The sequence below is a fragment of the Xenopus tropicalis genome, chromosome 6 (assembly GCF_000004195.4).
Source record: "Xenopus tropicalis strain Nigerian chromosome 6, UCB_Xtro_10.0, whole genome shotgun sequence".
Taxonomy (NCBI): Eukaryota; Metazoa; Chordata; class Amphibia; order Anura; family Pipidae; genus Xenopus; species Xenopus tropicalis.
Genome location: NC_030682.2, coordinates 64,543,386 through 64,563,128, shown reverse-complemented (window position 1 = coordinate 64,563,128; position 19,743 = coordinate 64,543,386). Strand labels below are relative to the sequence as shown.

The window sequence follows — 19,743 nt, the reverse complement described above, 5'->3', positions numbered from 1 at the left end:
GGGGGAGTGAGTTTTATGAATAGGGCGCACAAGAGAGGAGAGAACTGCGCAAACTCCATGAATGAAGGACGTCAGTTACCCTAAGAACAGGTTTACAAAAAAGGAGACAAAATCCTGTGTTTCTTTTGATAGAGGACTCAGTGCAGAGTTAATGTGAGTGCTTATGGCTGTTTTTACATAGACCTTTCTGATAAAGCTTACTTAGTTTTTACCTTTCCTTCTCCTTTAAACTATTTCACACTTCAACCACATAGAAAAAGTAGTTTGGCCTTCTCTATGTTGTCGGTCAATACCCCTTAGACATTTATGAGCAGAATAAATGAAAGAAAATGATACAATAAAGGGTTCCAACAACAAAATTATAAAATCTGAGTTTATTGGTCTGAAAATGGCTCAAATTGCAAACTAAAAAAACTGAGCAGTGAAATCAGCCTGAAAATGCTGGCTTCATAACACCACAACACCCAGTGCAGCAATAAAGAAAACAAAGGCATTAGTGGTTAAACAACAAAGAACAAATTACAGGAATAGATGAAAATAGGCCTGATGTCCCTAAAATGGTGTTTACTGGATACAATAATCTGAAAAACAAATAACAAAAACTACTTTTATGTACATACATCTTAATACACTATTAACTGCACATGAAACTATGGGCTTGATTTATAAAAGGGTGCACAGGTCTAGGATCCATTATCCAGAATGCTTGGGAACTGGGACTTTCTGAATATGGATCGTCACTGTAACTAAGTCTGCTAAAAATAAACATGAACAACAGAATGGTTTTGCCACCAATATGGATTCGTGCAGCTTTAACAGGATCAAGTTTAAGCTACAGAGAAAAAAGTTTTTGTAAAAATAATATTTTGCTTGTGGGAGATTGCTTTTCCATGGCTTTCTGGATAATGGGTTTTTATATAACGGATCCCATACCTGCATTTAATTTTACACCAAACAAGCACAGTATTTGGTGAAAAAGTTAATACCTATTTATAAATTGTTACTTTTAATGCTGAGATTCCTTTTTTGGTGTTAATTTAAAAATGTATGTATGCTAAGTTATGTCATAATATACACCAACATCACACTTTTATGGACTTGACAAAGTCCATTTGAATATTTGGGAAAAAAAAAAAAAGTTACAAGTCTGGTAAACTTGCCAAGCAACCTGTGTAGTTAGTAAAAGTACATAGCTTACATAATGTAACCAGCTATGCCAGTTTCTATGAAAGTTTACTAGAGTTGTATCTGCTTCTACACCTATTTATACATGTAGCCTATCAGCTGCTTCTGAGTTCTACTGGCGTCACTGGCCTCTCCAAATCGTTCGGTGTGTATGGCTATTTTATGCCAGATTAAACGGAAGAAAACACTAATGTTACCTCATAATTTAAACTGGCTATAAGTAAAAAATATCTAAATATTTATACTATTTATCACACTTAGTGGGACTTATTAATAAATCAGAAAGTATATGATTTATTTAGCTATGTTTTATTATTCTACCAAAAAACATTTAATTTGTCATAGTTACTGATGGTATTGGATATCTTGCGCTTAATATGTGCAGCCTATTGGTTCCTGTGGGATTTTATTTTCAACGGCGGCTCATTGGTCATAAATGTATTCTTTACACACATAGCAGGAAAGACATTAAAATATATTTATAATGTTATTTTAAGCAATGCAGAAAAGAAAATAAAAAAATAACAAAAATAGACCAAATGTGTAAACATCAGATGCTGCTGTGCTTAACAGTTGAAGGTAGTGACATGTTGCCACCTGAGGGCCTGGTCATAGGTCTCTTTCTTTTTTTGGTCATTTTTCCCTTTGACCCCACTAAAAATGCATAATCAGAATACCGAAACCTGCCACCTATAATTTCCCATTTCTGTCAATGGAAATCCTGTAAAAACGCCAGAATGCTTTTGCTATGATTCCCTTTACTAGAAATAGAAGGTCTTTTTCTCAATTTAAGTCATTTTAACACAGTTTTCAGTGAGAAAAAAAAATTGGTTGTAAAACATTTACAAATCATGACATGTCAAATGCAGGAGTTTACTCTACTTAAATATAAATGGGGTAAGCCACACAATGGGTCGTCTACAATCTGTTTCAGTGGCAGCTGTCTGCAGATTCTTTACTAAAGAAATATTGCAGAGAAAGCATGGTCTACTTAAATGTAATAAAAATAGTTGCAATCAGCAGCGTGTGCCATTGCCCCAATCCTGCATTTTGTCTCAGTGCCAAAAAAAAAAAAAAAAAAGTCAACCATAATGAAATGAAGAGGCTATTTTTACCTAGAAAGAAGTATCTGCTCCCTTCCTGAATTTTCCAATTGCTACATACACTGAATGGTTTCTGCGGGAACTTGAGTAAACACATTTTATGCAGTTAATTAAGCAACAAAGTTGTCAAACACTCCTATTACGTTTGAAAAAGTAACTGTGCCTTAGTTATTACTTAGGCTTGGTGATTCCATCAAAGCATAGCAAGAGTCAATATATCCAAATGGAGACTAGAGACAGAGTTTAATATTCCCCAGGAGTGGCTGCCTACCAAAATCACTCCAAAAGACGACTGCAGACCACTTTAGCTCCAGGTAGCATCAGTGTTGATAAATCGACAATAAAAAGACTGAGCATTCACAGGAGAACAACAAGGCAAAATTCACTATCCGAGAGTAACGTCAACCCTCACCTCGCATTTGCAGGAAAAACACCTGGATGACCTCTCTTGTTCAGTGGACCAGTGAGGCCAAAAGTGGAACACATGCCCCTTTGTGTTTGGTGGAAACCATTGCAGCAAGTCAAACATGATGGTGCTACTATGATGGTGTAAGGATGCTTGTGTTGCCTATGGGATGGCACAGCTTACCATTACTGAAGAAATCTTAAATAATGCACAATACTAGAACATACTAGAACAGGGATCCCCAGCTATTTCTTTCTTGTGAGCCACACAAGCATGAAAAAACTTCTTTGGGGATGCCAAATAAGGACTGGGATTGACTATTTGGTAGCCCCATGTGAACTTCTAGCTTGCAAGAGGCTCTGCTTGGAGTGAATCTGTCTCTGTGCTTCCAAACTTGCCTCCAAGCCAGAAACTCAAAAATGGGCCACTGGGAACAACATCAAAGGGAGTGATGAGCAACATGTTGCCCATGAGTGAATGGTTGGGCATCACTGTGCTAGAAAATAAAGTCTCTGAGATTAAGCCAAAACTTAACTGGGATATGCAGCAAGCCTAGTCAAAGTTCTGGCTTGAATCAAACAGAAATGTTATTGCACCTGAAACATACAGTTTGTGCACTAAAGCTAATCAATGTGTCTAAAGTACAGTAATAATGGGTGCAAATTCCTCAACAGCAGTGAAAGACATATCAAATTATAGGAAGCTTTTAAGTGCAATAACTGCTGCTAAAAGGAGTTGTAGCCAGTTATAAAAGGAGAAGGAAAGCTATAATCACTGGGGGAGTGCCAAAATGTTAGGCTCCCCCCAGTTATTGTAATCACTTACCTGATACCCCGGCCCAGTGCCACTGTTAGCAGGAAACTGCACCGGCACAGGGTACCTGTGTGGGCAATTCTCCTGTCTTTCTTGCTTTACAATCTCGGGGTCCGCACATGCGCAGTACAGTGGAAAAGCTGGCTTTTGTTAAAGTTCAGCTTTCAACTCTATTGAGGATGAGCAAGCGGCACGAAGACAGAAGGAGGAAGGGGAGCACCGACCCAGGGCATAAGGTAAGTGATTACAGTCACTGAGGGGTTCCTCAGTTGATTATATCTTTCCTTCTCCTTTAAGGGGTGTTTTTTTCTTTTTTTACATAGGTGACATGGGCGTTGTTCCTTAAATAAATGCAGTGATGATTCTGAGATTTAACATAAAAGTGCAGCAAGAGGGCGCAATTTAAAGGAAAAGGAAAGGCTAAGTCACTTGGGGGTGCCAAAATGTTAGGCACCCCGAAATGACTTAGCTCGCTTACCTTTTACCCCGGCTGGTGCCCCTGTACGAAGAGAACAGCACTAGCCCGGGGTAGCAGCGAGCGCTTCCTACTTCCTATTCGCATGCGCAGTAGAGTGAAAAGCCTAACTTAAACAAGAAAGTCGGCTTTTTACTCTACTGCGCATGCGCCGGCCCACGGATTTCGCCGGCAGAAGAAAAAGGAAGGAGGAAGCGCTTCCTACAGGTGCCTAACATTTTGGCACCCCCAAGTGACTTAGCCTTTCCTTCTCCTTTAACAACATAACTAAATTACAGTCTTAGTACAAACATCTGGAGCAGGTACTATTTGAAAAAATTTACATAGCTCTTTAGCATGTGAATGCTTACTATGAGAGGGCTGTTTATTTCCCCAGAATGTAAAAGTATATGTCATGTACCCTCTGGGTTGCACTCTGATCAATGCAACTTTCATTTCTGCAAATCCAGGTACATATCAGGGTTGACTGGAAACGGTTTGCATGAATCATAGTGCACAGGCCTTCCCAACGTTAACTCGCCCCAGGATTGATACACGTGCATGCTCTCTGCACGTAAATAGATGCTCAGGCCTGTCTTATATAGAGATTGTTGCTACTTGTAAAACACCGAGCCCTTTCCTGCTGAAGCTATTTTTGTGTTCCTTTGGCCTGACTTTTTGTGATGGCACCTTTGCTGTCTGCACTGACTTTCTGCCTGACAGTCTACAATTTTTCCTTGTGATTCTACATTGACGACTGGAACTTTTTTCTGGCACTCCTGCCACTCCTTCACTGGTTGCAGTCCTGTTGCAACCTCAGGTGAAAGGCTCCTCTTGAACAGAGAGAGTCAATTAGATGTCAGAAATCGTAGGAAATCAAGCTGAAGGTAGGGAACACAGGAGTAGCTTTAGTAGAATATGGCTCAGTGTCTTATGAGTAGTGATGATCACTTAGCAATGAAGAGAGAAGCTTCAGTGTCTATTTATGTGCAGAGTACATGCGTGGTGTGTCAATACAAGGTTGCACAAGGACAGGCCGATGGGGGCGCACAATTGTATCAGGATGCATGCAAGATGATACTGGCAATCTAGGGCTAAAGTGATAATATGTCATATAAGACAGCTAGGGAATATTTTAGAGTATATTTACACTTAAAGGATTATGTCATGATTTTTATGGTGTACTTTTTATTTCTAAATTACACTCTTAACATAGTAAATAATTCACTCTCTACGCATGTTTTCCCAGTATTTGATAGTGTTCCTTGAAATAGACTTCCTGTTTCAAGCAGTGTCAATTTTTTTTAATCATGACACATATTTTACCATCTCCATTGTCTGCCCCAGAATTGTCTTTTCAGTCAACACTGAAGAGAAAATGGTCTATTAAGGAAAATATCTCCAGTCTTTTGCTACTTGTCTGTGAATTTACCAGCCTTGCCATCAATAAAACAGAACCTAACACAGAAACTAACAGGAGGCAGAAAGAAGACAGCTTATGGGCAAAAGGTGGTAATGGGGTTTAAGAAAAGTAAACTAAGAGCACACTACATTGTTTTCACTCAAACCCCCTACCAGCAGTTTTGGATACAGAAAATATGCTCTTAAAAAGTACTACAAAAACTAAAACGCAAATAAGTTTCTATGGAAGAGTATAATTTAACATTCACAGATTGGAAAACAATCATATACACCAACAGAATTTGTATTATATATGTTCCCACTTTCTACATTACCTGTAATAGGCCATTTTAGGCTAAGCTGCAAGAACATCACTGGGGTTTTTCTTAATCAGATTTAGACAGGAAATTAGATAAGGACAAAAACTGCATCCCAACAACCACAAGCTTTAGCTAGCCTCTGAGACTCTAGGATATCTGTAATTGTCACCAGAAACACTTAAATAAACAAATTTCTTTGTTAGAATTAGTTGTCTATTTAAAAAAATTGTATTATTGTCTACAGTGGCATGTTACAAAACAATATATCCATGCTGATCAAATCTTGGAGGTAAATACAGTATAATCTAAACTGACCTTTGAAGTTAGCTCACCAACTAAAAAAGGATAATAATGTGCGCTATAAAGCATGGCACATCATTTTGCAGTGATCACAAAATTTTGTGACACATTACACAGAAAATCTAAAGCCCTACAATCACAGTGGCTTTTTTTTAATGTAGTTTTTTTCTCTAAGTTCCTAATTTTAAGGCATATTTATACTCTTCCATGTTGGCTTGTGGCACAATATTATAATGGAGATGCCTATAATTGCAAATATATAGATCAACACCTGGCATTTTATTTTTGCATTGTAACAATAATATATGTGGAACCTGCTAAAGAGGAGGAAAAAACACTTGCAGTGATAGATCAGAAACATAATAGCTTCTGTTTAACCATCCACAAACCATCCAAATAGGAATACTGGAAAAGTGAGCAAGTGTATAATGATAGTAATGGAGTAGGCGCCCAAGTGATGCAACGTGAACTGTTTTTCCTTATTTTTCCTTTCCTTTTTTTTTTTTTTTTTTTTTCTGTCAGTGATGTTGGATCGCAGTGCAGGCCCAAATCATGTTTTTAGTGTTAGATAATTCCTCCAAAATGTTACTAAACAGTCAGTCTCCAGAACTTCCTGGGGCATGCTAACAAGTTATGGTTCTTAACATTAAAGATGAGGGTAATGTTTGTGCTTTCCCTTTATAAAATGCAACATCTCTCTCTTATTCTCTTTGCAAGGCTTTTTCGTTTCTTCTTGCCATTCTTTTCTTTGCTGTCTTCCATCTTTCGAGCTCGGATTTCCCTCATTAAATCAAAGAAAACCTGCAACGAAAGTTTATGCTTTATCGTTTACTTTGTTCTGGCATGGCAGCTTTATGGGTGTCCAAAAGAATGATGTGTCAAGAAAGGGTAGTTTTGTGTCAAAATCAAAAAAGTAAAAAGAATAGTTACATTTACATTGTAGTCCCTTAGAGATTAATTAGTGAAAAATATTGCCATCTCCAACCAATACGTGGCATAGGAGCCATCTAATTTGTTGCTATAAAATGGCCACCCATATTTTTTTTTTTTGCATAGAATGAGGAAATGTAAATGTTAGCAACCTTCCAATATACAGTTACACAATATTATATACACACACAGAAACAAACACAGATACATAGAAAGATCTTTGACCTTTAGTCCCTAACAGTTTTTTATTTCTACACATACAAAATATATTTAAGTGTTTTGAAAGTTATTTGTAAATGCAATTGTTATTGAATGCAATATTTGTATCTTCTTACCTGTTCTCTTCACTGCTGGTTTTGACTCAAACAATGTAGCAGAAGTCAGCTCGCAGACCTTGGAAGGAGCGTGCATAGCTGGATTGAAACTGCCTATTGCTAAATAGTTTCAAGGCTCAGAACAAACTGCCTATTTCTAATTAGTTTCAAGGCTCAGAACCAGCAGTGCACAAAAGGTAGAATCCTGCGTGGAACCAAGTTTTGAGACCTGTACCCACCGCCAAGCTAGCAACTCACATTTTAACCAGCTTGGACCTGCAATAATAATATTATGATAATGACTATAAAAAAAAGACCCACAACCTGACCTGCGACCCACAGACCTGCACCTATACCTGCATGCCGCAGGGTACCCCGTTTTTTAGTGGGTAACTCTTGGGTACCCCCGCTGCAGGTCTCTACACAATGGTACACAAACACTGCGTTCAGTTGTGTTTATACTTACAAATAACTTTAAAACCACTGAAACAAAACATTAATTTGTAATGTTTATATGAGTTACGTATATTGAGTTACAACTTGAAAATAATACATTTAGGTTTAGTTCCCCTACAATCTACATTTTTAATCAAACGCTAACCCCCCCCCCCCCAAAAAAAAAAAATTTGCAAATTTAGGACCTCATCATTATAATTTACTTCTCAAAAGTCACCATCTATTAACTGAGGCACTTTAAAAAAAAAACATGTTTTCTCATAACAGTATTCCTTTAAGGTTCCTTCTATAACATCTCCATCTCTGAGAACCAAGCCTTACAGAAAGCAAGCATGAACACCTTCATGCTAAAGATGACTAAATGGGGCTATTCCTGAGAGATTATTATCAGTTTCTTGCATCAAAATCCACTCATCAAATATGTAACCACAAGTTAAGGCTGATAGCTACTAAAACCTCAGACAAACCCTTGCTTCTAGCTTTGCTGCATCAAATGTCCCCATACAGATTTCTCTCTATAATCTGATAATTGTCACTTATTGTACAGCGCTGCGGAATATGTTGGCGCTTTATAAATAAATGTTAATGTAATGTAATTGATAGAAGATGCTCTCCTTGCAGGGCAACCTGCTTTAGCTAATCTCAACATACTCAATAACCTTGCTGACCCAGGCAGCAAATAATTGATGCTAATTGGCTCAGCTATGATCCTTGAACAAGCTGCATCCAGAACTGGAATGGTACTTGGCTTAGAAGGCCTGGATATGGGAGGATCAAACCTGTAAGGGAGTGGATCAACACCACTTCGAAAACGTATGTTCATATAAAGCGTACCGACTGATCTGGCTTATCTTATTTATCTCTATTTATTATAGTTGGGAAAAGCAATTTCTAAAAAAAAAAAATCAGCTTGTCACTGCCCTTATCAATATATATATATATTTTTTTTCAACAATTCTGTTTATTGAGAAAAATGCATTCAGTGTACAGACATTTATATCGGAAAATCGTTTTGGTTGTACAGATTTCTCATGGTTAATTTAATACAAAACTAAATGAACAATAAACATGACATTCTGTAATAGACTATGTTTTCAGCGTATTTATTTCTGGTGCTCTTATAATGAAGGGCATTGAGTATCCCAGTGGGGGTGTAGGGGAGGTATCGCTTGTTATTATTAAAGAATTTTTGATATGGAACCCTGGGGGGAAGGGGTGGTACCTTGCACAGGAGTGCGTAAATAGATGGTAGAGTGGTAAGTTCCTGTAGAGTCTCTATCCATCTTCTTCTACATCTATCCAGTTGCCCCAAACTTTTTGGAATTTTTAAAGGCAATTCCTTCTCATGTATACAAATAACCTTATCCGCGCTTAAACTAGTATTAATACCCAATGTAATATTCAAAAAGTGACACCCCACCAATAAAGTGAAATTAAAATAACCTAACGTGAACAGCTGCCTTCCTCCAAACTAATCCTCTAGCAACAAAACTATCTCAAAACAGAGTTGGCGCTCTCACAAAACAAATCACCATGTGATGTGAATTAATTCAAATAATTTATATTTATTAGTGAATCATAATAAAAAAAAAAAATTAATACACATAATTAATTCTAACAATAAAAATCTAGATAAAATACACCAATATACAGGACAATCCGAGATTCATTAAAGGAACTGGGGTAAAGACATGATGAAAAACCTAATAATTCATAGTAATTAAATTAGAATGATTCAAGGAATCAATTTGAGACACAATAAAATTACACAATAAATTAAGTAGAGTAGGTATAAAAAGCTGCAAAAATACAGAATAAAGGGATAAAAAATTGCACATATGCCCTATCCAGAGATACAAGGTGAAAATGGCTGCAGCAGCATCTGCTTATCAAATACCGCACATATGGACAAACCTGTCCCTAAGGAGAGCTAGTTTCCCTACTAATACCCAAGACGGGGAAAACAATATTGCAGAAAGAAGTAGACGTTTTGTTCAGCACGTAACTTATAGCATGTAAGGTTGCAAATGGCGCAAAGTGATTGTACTACTATGTGTACCAATAGCACTCAGGAGTTAGCGTGAATAAAGTAAATTAGAAGTCCCCCGTGCTGAGCAAACATAAGCCAAATAAAACCCTCTGTCCCGGCCGGGAACTTACTTATGGGTCACAAATGTCAGAGAGACCCGCTCTCTCACGCGGCGCGACGTCGCTGAATTGCTGAAAATGCTGAAAGCTCCCACTTCGGGTCACAATTAGTGACGTCATTTTCAGCAATTCAGCGACGTCGCGCCGCGTGAGAGAGCGGGTCTCTCCGACATTTGTCTGTATTTTTGCAGCTTTTTATACCTACTCTACTTAATTTATTGTGTAATTTTATTGTGTCTCAAATTGATTCCTTGAATCATTCTAATTTAATTACTATGAATGATTAGGTTTTTCATCATGTATTTACCCCAGTTCCTTTAATGAATCTCGGATTGTCCTGTATATTGGTGTATTTTATCTAGATTTTTATTGTTAGAATTAATTATGTGTATTATTTTTTTTTTTTTTATTATGATTCACTAATAAATATAAATTATTTGAATTAATTCACATCACATGGTGATTTGTTTTGTGAGAGCGCCAACTCTGTTTTGAGATAATTCCTTCTCATGTATGTTAATTTATACAGGGGGGATGCCTTGGAAATTATGTTTGTCCAGAATGGTCAGAGCGGGGCTCTGGTTTGATTTCCAGTGGAGGGCTATAGTTTTCTTAGCATACATTAACAGAATTGAGAGGAGGGTACGCTGTGCCCTTCTGGGAGTTATTTCTTCTACTTGGTTCAGATGTCTTACTTTGGATGGTCTGGGTTACTTACATCCAAAAGTCCTGGATCACTGGACAGGACCAGACCATATGAGGGTAATCTGCCTCTGGGGCAAAGCATTTCGGACAGGTTTGTGGGATATCTGGGTTCATTGCATGTAGTCTTTGTGGAGTGAGATATATTCTATGCAAGTATTTTAGTTGGAGTAGTTTATCCCTGTTGCATACCATGCCCTCAAAGCAGGAGTCTAGGATATCTTCCCATATTTCAGCATCGAATGTGGGTATGTCTTTTTGCCATTTGGTGAGGGCTTTGGTGGCTGGAAACGGTCCAGCTAATATTAAAGGGTTGTAGAATAGTGATAGGGGCTTTCGAAGTTCAGGTGTGTGGGCATATTCTTCCAGCCTCCTGGGGGTAGTGTTTATTGTTTGGGATTGGAATTGGTAATTAGCCGCATGTCTCTACTGTAAGTATCTAAACAGCATTTTATTAGGTAGTGAATATTTTTCTTTGAGGTTTTGGAACTGCATAAGTTTCCCCTCTGTATATACAGTGGCTTGCAAAAGTATTTGGCCCCCTTGAACTTTTCCACATTTTGTCACATTACAACCACAAACATGAATCAATTTTATTGGAATTCCACGTGAAAGACCAATACAAAGTGGTGTACACGTGAGAAGTGGAACGAAAATCATACATGATTCCAAACATTTTTTACAAATAAATAACTGCAAAGTGGGGTGTGCGTAATTATTCAGCCCCCTTTGGTCTGAGTGCAGTCAGTTGCCCATAGACATTGCCTGATGAGTGCTAATGACTAAATAGAGTGCACCTGTGTGTAATCTAATGTCAGTACAAATACAGTTGCTCTGTGACGGCCTCAGAGGTTGTCTAAGAGAATATTGGGAGCAACAACACCATGAAGTCCAAAGAACACACCAGACAGGTCAGGGATAAAGTTATTGAGAAATTTAAAGCAGGCTTAGGCTACAAAAAGATTTCCAAAGCCTTGAACATCCCACGGAGCACTGTTCAAGAGATCATTCAGAAATGGAAGGAGTATGGCACAACTGTAACCCTACCAAGACAAGGCCGTCCACCTAAACTCACAGGCCGAACAAGGAGAGCGCTGATCAGAAATGCAGCCAAGAGGCCCATGGTGACTCTGGACGAGCTGCAGAGATCTACAGCTCAGGTGGGGGAATCTGCACTGCACAAAGTTGGCCTTTATGGAAGAGTGGCAAGAAGAAAGCCATTGTTAACAGAAAACCATAAGAAGTCCCGTTTGCAGTTTGCCACAAGCCATGTGGGGGACACAGCAAACATGTGGAAGAAGGTGCTCTGGTCAGATGAGACCAAAATGGAACTTTTGGGCCAAAATGCAAAACGCTATGTGTGGCGGAAAACTAACACTGCACATCACTCTGAACACACCATCCCCACTGTCAAATATGGTGGTGGCAGCATCATGCTCTGGGGGGGCTTCTCTTCAGCAGGGACAGGGAAGCTTGTCAGAGTTGATGGCAAGATGGATGGAGCCAAATACAGGGCAATCTTGGAAGAAAACCTCTTGGAGTCTGCAAAAGACTTGAGACTGGGGCGGAGGTTCACCTTCCAGCAGGACAACAACCCTAAACATAAAGCCAGGGCAACAATGGAATGGTTTAAAACAAAACATATCCATGTGTTAGAATGGCCCAGTCAAAGTCCAGATCTAAATCCAATAGAGAATCTGTGGCAAGATCTGAAAACTGCTGTTCACAAACGCTGTCCATCTAATCTGACTGAGCTGGAGCTGTTTTGCAAAGAAGAATGGGCAAGGATTTCAGTCTCTAGATGTGCAAAGCTGGTAGAGACATACCCTAAAAGCCTGGCAGCTGTAATTGCAGCAAAAGGTGCTTCTACAAAGTATTGACTCAGGGGGCTGAATAATTACGCATACCCCACTTTGCAGTTATTTACTTGTAAAAAATGTTTGGAATCATGTATGATTTTCGTTCCACTTCTCACATGTACACCACTTTGTATTGGTCTTTCACATGGAATTCCAATAAAATTGATTCATGTTTGTGGCTGTAATGTGACAAAATGTGGAAAAGTTCAAGGGGGCCGAATACTTTTGCAAGCCACTGTATATCATCAATGTACTTGATGCCATATACGGCCCAGGCCTGTGGGTCCGGGACAGTGCTGTCCCGGACCCACTTCGAGGGATCCAATTGTGCTTCTAGTGTTGTGGAGGCATTTTGTATAGAAGGGGAGACCCATCGCCATGCCGTAACTAGTTGGGCTGCCAGAAAGTACAGAAATAACTTTGGTACGGCTAGCCCACCTTGTCTTACTGGGAGCTGGAGGGTGGCTAAGACAATCCTCGGTTGTGTGTTATTCCAGAGTAGTGTTATTTCTAAGCTGCAGAGGGTTCTGAACACTTTCTTTTTAATCATTATGAGGGACTGCCTAAAAATATATGTCAGTTTTGAGAGTAGGATCATCTTAAAAAGATTTATTCGGCCATAGAGCGAGAGAGGTAGGGATGCCCATGCCTTGATTTTAGATGCCGTAAGTTTGAGAACAGGGACCAGGTTTAGGTACGCAAATTTTTTTTAGGTCTCTATGGATCCAGATTCCCAGATATTTAAAGGTATCAGACCAGGTTAGGCCCTGAGTTTGGGAGGGTGCATCTGGGGGTCTAGGGTCAACGGATGCCTACTCTTTTCATTGTGCTCCATAAATAAGGCCATTTGACAGAGTCAAAGGCCTTTTCATTGTTGAGTGAGGCCACTATTCTGTTGCCCCCGTTTTCATGAGTGATGGATAGATTGGTGTATAACCTCCTGATGTTTATGTCTGTGAACTTGCCCGGCATAAAGCCTGTCTGGTCTGATTTGATTACTTTGTGTAGTATAGGGGCTAGACGGGAGGCTAGAATTTTGGCTAAAATCTTGCCGTCCGAGTTGATTAGGTAGATGGGTCTGTATGGTGCACACTCTGTTGGGTCTTTGCCCGGTTTTAGTATGAGGACTATTAGTGTTGTACATATGGATTGTGGGAGTGGAGCGCCCATCAGGGTGACATTGAATAAATTAGTTAGATGAGGGGCTACCTGGTCTTTGTATGTTCTATACCACTCGATAGGTATTCCATCAAGGCCTGGTGTTTTGCCTATGGGAAAGGAGGATATGGCATCTTTGACCTCTTGAATATCAAGATATTGTTATATCAGCTCCCAGCATTTGGGATTCCTGCTGTTCAAAGGTGGGGATATCGGTGTTGTGGAGGTATATATCTATTTCTTGTTCCCCCTTCTGTACAGGTCTGAATAAAAATTCCTAAAGGCCCCTTTCACCTCTGCTAAATCAGCTGTGATTTCCCCTGAGGGCTTTTTGATCACAGGTATAGTGGACTGTGCGAGCTCATCTCTTGCTAAGAAGGAGAGTAATTTACCATTTTTGTCTCCTTGTTCAAATATATTAACTTGTTGGTAGAGAATGTGTTTTTTGGTTGTGCAAGGGTGTTTTACTTGTGCAAGGGTAAGAGCATTTTCTTGTTCTGATGGTGTATTGAAATACGCGGCCTCTAGCTCATTGACTCTTTGAGTAAGCGAGTATATTTCAGAGTCCAATGAGACGGTTAGGGCCCTTATGTTGCTAATGTATTCCCCTCTTATATTGGCTTTTAGAGCATCCCACTCTATATCTGGGGTGGAAGAGTGTTTGTTAATCCCATAGTAGGTGGTTATACCGTTGCGGATATGTGCCACCAGGTCTGGGTGGGTAACACCTTAATAGAGATTGTTATAGGGGAGTGATCTGATATCCCTCTAGTTAAAATATTGGCATTAGTTACCAGTTTGTCTAGGTCTGGGGTGCCAAGGGCTAGGTCAATTCTGGACAGGCTGTTATGGCCTGGAGCGTAGCTGGTGTATTGTTTTATGCCTAGATTACGTGTATGCCATATATCAACTAAACCGTACATGGAGACCCAGTTGGAGAACTTTATGTTGGGGGTTCCGGAGGTTCGGTCTAGCTCTGGGTCCCTAATTGCATTGAAGTCACCCATCACCATTAGTGGTGCTAGTTGTAGTCTGGTGATCTTTTCCATTATCTCATGTAGCAGTCTGGCCTCAAATGGAGGCGGGACATATGTGCCGGCAATTGTGTACTGTCGGCCATGCAGAAGACCGTGTAGAATTACATATCTGCCCCATTTGTCCGTGACAATTGTAGTTAGGTTAAATGGGCATGATCTAGTGATTTGTATAGATACCCCTCTAGCATATGTAGAGTATGTGGAGTTGTGTGAGTTGCTTATCCAGGGTTTTGTTTTTTTTAACGCAATAATTTTTTTGCCTTCCAAGTGGGTTTCTCCTTCCTGATAAAATCAAAGACTAGTCTACGTTTGATAGCCGTGCCCATCCCCCTTACATTTCAGCACATTATCTGAACACTTGACATTGTATATAGTTAGTGATAATTCCCCTTGGTGTTTGAGCACACCCACTGGTATATTTGGAATGCTGTGCCATGTTAAACTTACAAAAAACAGTTAAGTAACTTCCTAAGTCCCTCATACATTCCCTCCCTACCCACAGACTCCCCAACAGAACGGTGTGCGTGTTTCCTCCCTGTAACGTAACCTGTGGTGAAAAAGGGGGATTATAGTCTACTCAGCCTGTCCGTGGCAGGGACAGCCAGTGTATTGTGGGTCTGCGGTTTGGAGGTGGTCTCCACTGTTGCTGCTAGGGAGCCAACTGGTGTAGCCAGTGCCATTGTTGCATGCATTGTCTTTTGGATCTTTGGGGGGGGGGTGTTTAGGTCCCAGTTATGCTTGTCGTTGGGGTGGGGGGGGGGGTCTCTAGGTCGTCTCTCTATCCATGAGATTGCGGTCTCCTGAGATTCAAAGAATTGGGTCTACCCATTGTCAACAACTCAAAACCTGGAGGGAAATAGCATTGCGTATGGAATTTGCCGTTCTCACAGCATCCGTTTGACTTCACAGAATTGTGCTCTTTGTTTCCTGATTAGCGTAGAGAAATCTGGGTATATTGAAATTTTGTGATTCTCGTGTAGCAGCTCCCCTGCTTTCCGGGCGGCTGTTAGGGCTGCATCTCTGTAGTTTAAAAGTCTGGCTATCAATGGCTTTGGTGGTGTGCCGGGTGGTGGGGGTCGGCCCGGTATCCTATGCGCTCTCTCAACTGCGAAGGCGGCAGAGAAAACTTGCTCCCAGAATTTAGAATGGAGCCATTGTTCGTCTGCTTTGGCCTCTAGTGCATTTAGTTGTTTAGAGACTGTGTCAATGCAGCCTGGTATGGGATTAGTTAAGTTCTGCTGAGGGGGAGGGCTGACCTGGGGCAGCAGAATGTGAAGCTATTTCTCTGTTGCCCTGTGTTATTTCTGGTGGGGGAGACGTACCTCTGGGTTGTAGGGGAGGAGTGCCTGGCAAATCGCTCGAGCCGCTTGGCTGTTGTCTCCGCCGTGTTTGTTGCGGAGGTGTTCTCGGCCGCATGGTGTGAGGATGTTGCGGTGCCATCTTGGGTGTGCGGGTCCGTGGCAGGAGTTGCTGCGGAGTGTCTAAATGTCTGTATGTTTTTGCCTATTGCGTCTGGAGGGTGTTCTGGGATATCTCCCCGAGTTTGCCGTGCTTTATCCGTCATTTATTTCCGTGTATCAACAGGATAATAGGGGCTCCCGAGCGGAGCTCAGTGCAAGTGCGTCTTACCCGTCCAGTATGCAGGCCACGCCCCCCCTATCAATATATTTACCTTGCATACATAGGGTCTGGATTCTAGTGACTTTAGCTTGGCAATGTAGAGATGTTTCCTTGAAAAACATTACATTGTTATCTCCTGATGAAGCTAATAGGCCAGCAACTTATCTGGCAAATGCAGGTGTATGTTAGAAGTCTCAGTTTGGTCACAGTAGCATCTGCTGTACTTTGCTGCAGATCCCGCATGTCTCTCTGTTTAGAGTCAATCAACAACTCTAAGGGGCACATTTACTAATCCACGAGCGTCCGAATGAGTTTCTTTTGTAATGATTGGTATTTTGCGATTTTTTCGTAAATTGTCGCAACTTTTTCGTAGCCGTTACGACTTGCGCGAATTGTCGCGACTTTTTCGTAGCCGTCGCGCCGAGTACAAGAGTTTCGGATTCATTCAAGCTTCAGTATCGTGACTTTCCTTGGGCCAGGTTGGAGCTGCAGAGTGCCATTGAGTCCTATGGGAGGCTTCCAAAATCATGCAAAGTCTGAAAGCTTTGCCTGCCGTTTACGAGCGCTCAATACGAAAAATTCGCGCAAGTCGTTACGGCTACGAAAAAGTCGTAACGGCGACGAAAAAAATCGCAAAAAATCGCAAAATGTTCGTTTCCAATCCGAATTTTTCCCATTCGGATTCGTGGATTAGTAAATCAGCCCCTAAGGCTAATGTCCCACAGAGTGATTTAGTCCTCTGCTACAGATCTCTCCTACCGCGGGTGACTAATCACCCCACTAGGTAAGGTAAATTGCATTGACAATTTTCAGTAATCAACTGTTAGGAGGAGACATGCCTGGCATTTTTGGTCTTCTAGTCTATACTTGGATAGGATACAGGATCAAAGTTCATCAGTTCAGGACACAGGATTACAGTTCATCAATTCAGGGGGTTCCAGTTATAATTCATCATGAAAAAAGCATATCCATGTCTTATGATGCAACTTCAAAGTGCCTACACTAGTCTCACAGGTAAAACAAAGTTTTCTCTAGTTTCAAAAATCTTATTGTAACTGAGTAGCCATAAATCCAGTGCATTAGTCAAGTAGGTTTCCCTGTAGCAATAAATTTATTGGCATAGCTAAGGAAATGTCCACAGGAAGTTGATTTATCACCAGCAGATGATGAGCTTTGATTGATCTGATGCTACAACTGGTGAAAGTCCTGGCCAAATAGCAGAGATCCAGACTTTTAAATGATTTTCTCTAGAAATGGATTGGGGATGACATTGGTTTTTGCCTCACTATTATAGCAGAGTGCGTCAGCATCTAGTCCATTTTTAAAGAGAATAGAATCATGAAGAGGGGGATGTGGTGCCTTCTGGTCAGCAACAGTCACTTTGCAGCCTCTTGCTTTATTAGCTCGATATCACTTGTGTTGAGGACTGGTATCAGAACTGCTGAGTTGTACACAAAGAGCAACAGCAATCTTTCTGTGGTTTGTAATCCATGGCGTTTGCAGTGAACTTTTACTTCCTTTTGTACATATATATATATATACACACACACACACACACACAATAATTGTATTTATACATATAATGTACAGGTATAGGACCCATTATCCAGAATGTTCGGGACCCTAGATAAGGGGTCTTTCCGTAATTTGGATCTCCATACCTTAAGTCTACTAAAAAAAATCAATAAAACATTAAACCCAATAGGATTGTTTTGCCTCCAATAAGGATTATTTATATCTTAGTTGGGATCAATTACAAGGTATTGTTTTATAACTACAGAGAAAAAGGAGATCAGTTTTACAATTCTAAATTATTTGATTAAAATGGAGTCTATCTGGCTTTCAGTAATTCGGAGAATCCTGGATAACAGGTTTCCAGATAAGGGATCCCATACCTGTATATTATTTTTTTATATAGCAAGGACAAATTTCCGGACTGGGGCATTAGTCTTTGCTCCCAGTGAAGCAATCTAAGGTCCCTATCACAGTCACATACAGTACGGTAAATTTTATAAGGAGGCAATTAACCTGCCCATATAAAAAAAAATAATCCTGAGGAAAAGAATCTATGCACACTACAAACTATACACAGTATCCTCTTTATTACATATAATCACAACCACAAATAGATACCAATGTAAGCACAAACAACATTTAATAGACACTGAATCTGCCTGTATATTTTTTAAATGTTGAAGTAAATGGGAGTACACAGAAGAAATCAATGCAGACACATACAAATAGTACCCAAGCTGGAATCCAACTGAAGACTAACCACTGAGCCACCATGCTTTAACTTAAAGCTTGCTAATTGCTCATATATGTCTCAGAATTTACTAGACTAGAACACAAAAGCAAATTTAACCACCATATTAGAAAATGTACCAGTGTAAGCTGAGAAACATTTTTTTAAATTTACATTTATTTTATTTTTTTTTAATTTCCCACATTTACAAGCCGCATTAAGTTACCTTATCAACATTGGCTCTGGTCTTTGCTGAGGTTTCCACATAGTTTACATTCCACTGGTCAGCTCTGCTTTTTGCCTCTTCCACAGATACTTGTCTTTTATCCTCCAAATCAGACTTGTTTCCAACCAACAAAAATGGAACATTCTCATCCTCCTTCACTCTTAAGATCTGTTCCCTACAGGAGACAGAAATAATTGTAAAAGATGTTAGATATAGGCTACTAACAAAAATAACTCCTCTGGAAGATTCCAATCCAAAATACCTGGCAAATCTCTAGCCTTCTCCAAACTATTTTCCTAATAGGTCAGAAAATAATGAATGGTACCCACTTTTGTATCACAGCCCCTGAATAAAAGGATAACTTTAGACTGAATCATTTTATGACAAAGCACTTTTATTAGTTGAGAGTAGAGTTATAGCTCAACTGCGAAGCCCCAACTCATTGAACATTTCTTTCTTCTTTTTGCACTGAACTGTTTTCTACCTGTAACCTCATAGGAAGTGCACACAGATGTTTAGTAAAACCCAAAAGGTAGGCCTTGTAGATGTTGCATCTCATTCATTAAAAGAGAAGGATAGCATTTAGGGTCAATAGATCAAATGTGCCAGTATGTATATATTTTTATAAACCACTGAATATCAATCAATACTGGGGCTTTGATATTTATCCAACCTAAAGGAAGAGAAGCCTTTAATTTCTTCATTGAATTATAATGTAAACCATTATTTTGTAACTGGAACTGGCTGTGCACAGGCTCTGAACTGGCTCTGAATTAGCAAGTACTCGTCTTTGAGGTTGTCATGTAGGCCTGTAACTCCATGGCAATGTTGAATGAATGTATTGTCTCCATGTGTAATCTCTGCTTCTGCTAGAATGGATTTAGTGTTTTCAAGTTGAGTACTGTAGGATAGGTGCCTCCCTTTTCCTTTACAAACAATACATTTTAGTAAAAGCCGTTGTATCTCTTGCTGGAAGATACTGAAGTTATTACATTCATGTAGCAGCGTGACTACAATGTCATTGAGGGCATTTCTATTTTGAGGATCTCTTGGTATTGATGAATCT

The 19,743-nt window shown here is 39.8% G+C and overlaps 1 protein-coding gene across 1 annotated transcript in view; it reads right to left on the bottom strand.

Annotated features, from left to right (window-relative positions):
- Window positions 1–6,479: 6,479 nt before the first annotated feature.
- Window positions 6,480–19,743, bottom strand: part of rala (v-ral simian leukemia viral oncogene homolog A (ras related)) — a 30,257-nt gene continuing 16,993 nt past the window's right edge. The window contains 2 exon segments of the mRNA NM_001015915.2: window positions 6,480–6,783; window positions 18,678–18,852. Coding sequence (NP_001015915.1) covers window positions 6,661–6,783; window positions 18,678–18,852 — 298 coding nt within the window. The 3' untranslated portion in view covers window positions 6,480–6,660.